The sequence below is a fragment of the Saccostrea cucullata genome, unplaced genomic scaffold (assembly GCF_032062105.1).
Source record: "Saccostrea cucullata isolate Sc308-1 unplaced genomic scaffold, CSIRO_AGI_Scuc_v1 ctg1443, whole genome shotgun sequence".
Lineage (NCBI taxonomy): Eukaryota > Metazoa > Mollusca > Bivalvia > Ostreida > Ostreidae > Saccostrea > Saccostrea cuccullata.
In genome coordinates, this window is record NW_026930741.1 from 57,501 (window position 1) to 60,206 (window position 2,706).

At 34.9% G+C, this 2,706-nt stretch overlaps 1 protein-coding gene across 1 annotated transcript in view; it reads left to right on the forward strand.

Moving 5' to 3' along the window:
• Nucleotides 1–2,436, forward strand: part of LOC134229897 (nuclear speckle splicing regulatory protein 1-like) — a 14,050-nt gene extending 11,614 nt beyond the window's left edge. Inside the window, exons 6-7 of the mRNA XM_062711680.1 lie at nt 392–503; nt 1,641–2,436. Coding sequence (XP_062567664.1) covers nt 392–503; nt 1,641–2,352 — 824 coding nt within the window. The 3' untranslated portion in view covers nt 2,353–2,436. The remainder of the gene's footprint in view (nt 1–391; nt 504–1,640) is intronic.
• Nucleotides 2,437–2,706: the final 270 nt, after the last annotated feature.

Genomic DNA, 2,706 nt, shown 5'->3' on the forward strand with positions numbered 1-2,706 from the left:
AAAGCCATAATTCATCATATTTTTATGGAAGCATGCTCAAGTAGTGTAGATTCAATTTTGTTCAAATCATGACCCCATGGGGTAGGGCGGGGTCAAAATGGCTGACCAAAGTTTTTAAAGATATATATAGGAAAATTCTTTAAAAATCATTTTCTAAAAATAGCAAATCCATGATTTGTCATGGGACTACTTTTGGATTTAAACTTTACAATAGAAAGCCATTTTCTACTATTTCCTACCCTTAGTGCTCAGGTGAGCGATGTGGCCCATGGGCCTCTTGTTTATAGAGCTATAATTTTTTGTGTCACTAGTTTCACAATTCATAGGAAGTGTCATTGAATGTCCATCATAGCACTGATTGAATTCCTTATATTTAAACTTTGTATTGCAGATTTACTAGATGTCAAGAAACAGAAGGACATGAGTGGCTTTTACCGTTATATGTTGAATCAACAAAGTGGTGGAGCTACCGTAGAAGACAAAACAAAGGAAGTCTCTGTGAAGTAGGTATCAGTAAAACAATAGAGGTAGATATCAGTAATACAATGGAGGTAGATATCAGTAAAACAATGGAGGTAAATATCAGTAAAACAATAGAGGTAGATATAGGTAAAACAATGGAGGTAGATATCAGTAAAACAATAGAGGTAGATATCAGTAAAACAATAGAGGTAGATATCAGTAAAACAATGGAGGTAGATATCAGTAAAACAATAGAGGTAGATATCAGTAAAACAATAGAGGTAGATACCAGTAAAAGCTAGGGTCTCAATGAAGTAGATATTGGTATAAACAAAGGCCTTTGTATAGAAGATATCGGTGCAGTTATTGGTAGAAACAATCCTCTACACAGTTCAAGTGAGGAGACATTCAAATTTCAAATTACATGAATAGTAAAAACAAAGGTCTCTGCAAAGTAGATATTGGAAAATAATTAAAAGTACCTTAGGAAATAATTATTAGTAAAAGCAAAGATTTCTGTGGAGTAGATATTATGTTTAAGAAAAAGCAAACTCCCTGCTAAGTAGATGTAGTGTATTAGTAATGGCAAAGTCCTTAAAAAGTAGATATGGTAAAAGCCAAGGTCACTGCAAAGTAGTTACTAGTATAATGTAAAAGAAAAGGGCATTGCAAAGTACATATGGTAAAAGCAAAGGTCACTGTAAAGTAGATATAATGTGAAAGCAAAAGCAAACATCTGTGTAATGTAGATATTGGTAAAAGCAAAGGTGTTTGCAGATTAGATATTGGTAAAAACAATGATCCATGTGAAGAAGATGTTAGTAAAGGCAAAGGTTCATGCAAAGTAGATGTTGTAAGAGAAAGGTCATTACAAAGTAACAATGCTCTTAGTGACATAGGAATTAAAGTTAAATAAGATCTGAATATGAAAGTAAAGCATTTCTTATTATTAGTATGTTGCAATATGAACTGTATGTTCCTTTGGTTTTAAAGAGAGATACATGTATAGGATGAACAGGTGCATTGTTAAGTTTATGTAGAGATGTAACAAAACAAAAGTATTAATTCAAAAAAAGTTTTTATTATGGATGATTTGTAATGGCACCATCAAACACATAAAGAGAATTTTTTCCCCTGAAATCAAATGATTGAGTAAAAGGATTAGTACTCTCTTGCAGAGAAGAACCAGATAGTCCCAACCAGTCCAGTTCTGGTGGCCAAGGGGAGAAAACCAGATCAGGACCAGACATATCTAAAGAAAGACAATCCTCAAAAGAAAGAAACAGATCTTCATCAACTGACAGAGGAAGGAGATCTTCATCACGTGACAGAGGAAGGAGATCTTCATCACGTGACAGAGGAAGGAGATCTTCATCGCGTGACAGAGGAAGGAAGAGCAGGGATTCATCTGATGATTCAAGGGAAAGACAGAGAGTGAGAGAGAAAACTGAATCAAAAGATAGGCATAGAAAACGAAGACATTCCCCTGATTCACCTAAACTCAGCAGAAAGAACGCCTCTGATAGAGACAATAGAAAGAAAGAAAGTTCTCATGAAAAACAAGCCAGAAGGGACAAACAGAGACATAGAAACGAAAGTGATTCGGAAAGTGAGGGTCCTGATAGGGTAAGAGGGAATCGGTCTAGATCCAGAGAGGAGGATAGGCACGATAGAGATAAAAACACTAGAAAGGAAGAGAGGAAAAAGTCTCCAGAAACGGAAACAAAAATGGAGAAAAAGTCAGAGGATAAACCAGAAAGCACAGAAATAAAGAAGTCAGGGGTAGTGTCAAAGAAAACTACAGACTCTGCAGCAAGTGAAGCAAGAAAGAGATATTTAGAAAGGAAACTCGCAAAGGAAAGAGCAAAGCTAAATCAGCAGGAAGGATAAAATTCAGTTGAATGATGAATTAATAGGAAAATTAACAATGATCATCTACTGCTTATTTATAATTAGAAAATAAAGTTTACAAATGTTGTGCTTTGTTAAATTCTTATTTCGATTCCAATAAATTAATCACTGTATACATGCTTGTCAGTCTGTCAGACTCAAGATAATGGAATGTCTATTCCCAAAAATTTAGTCTCCGGCTTTGTAGAGAAGTGGTTAGTGATTAGACCCCAGCCCTTGATTATGTGGAGCTCTATTTGACCTTTTAGTCTAAAAGAAGTGGTCAAAAGTTGACAAGAGAATCAGGAATATTTTTTGACAACAGATCAAGGTTTATGTCACTGTATTTACAGG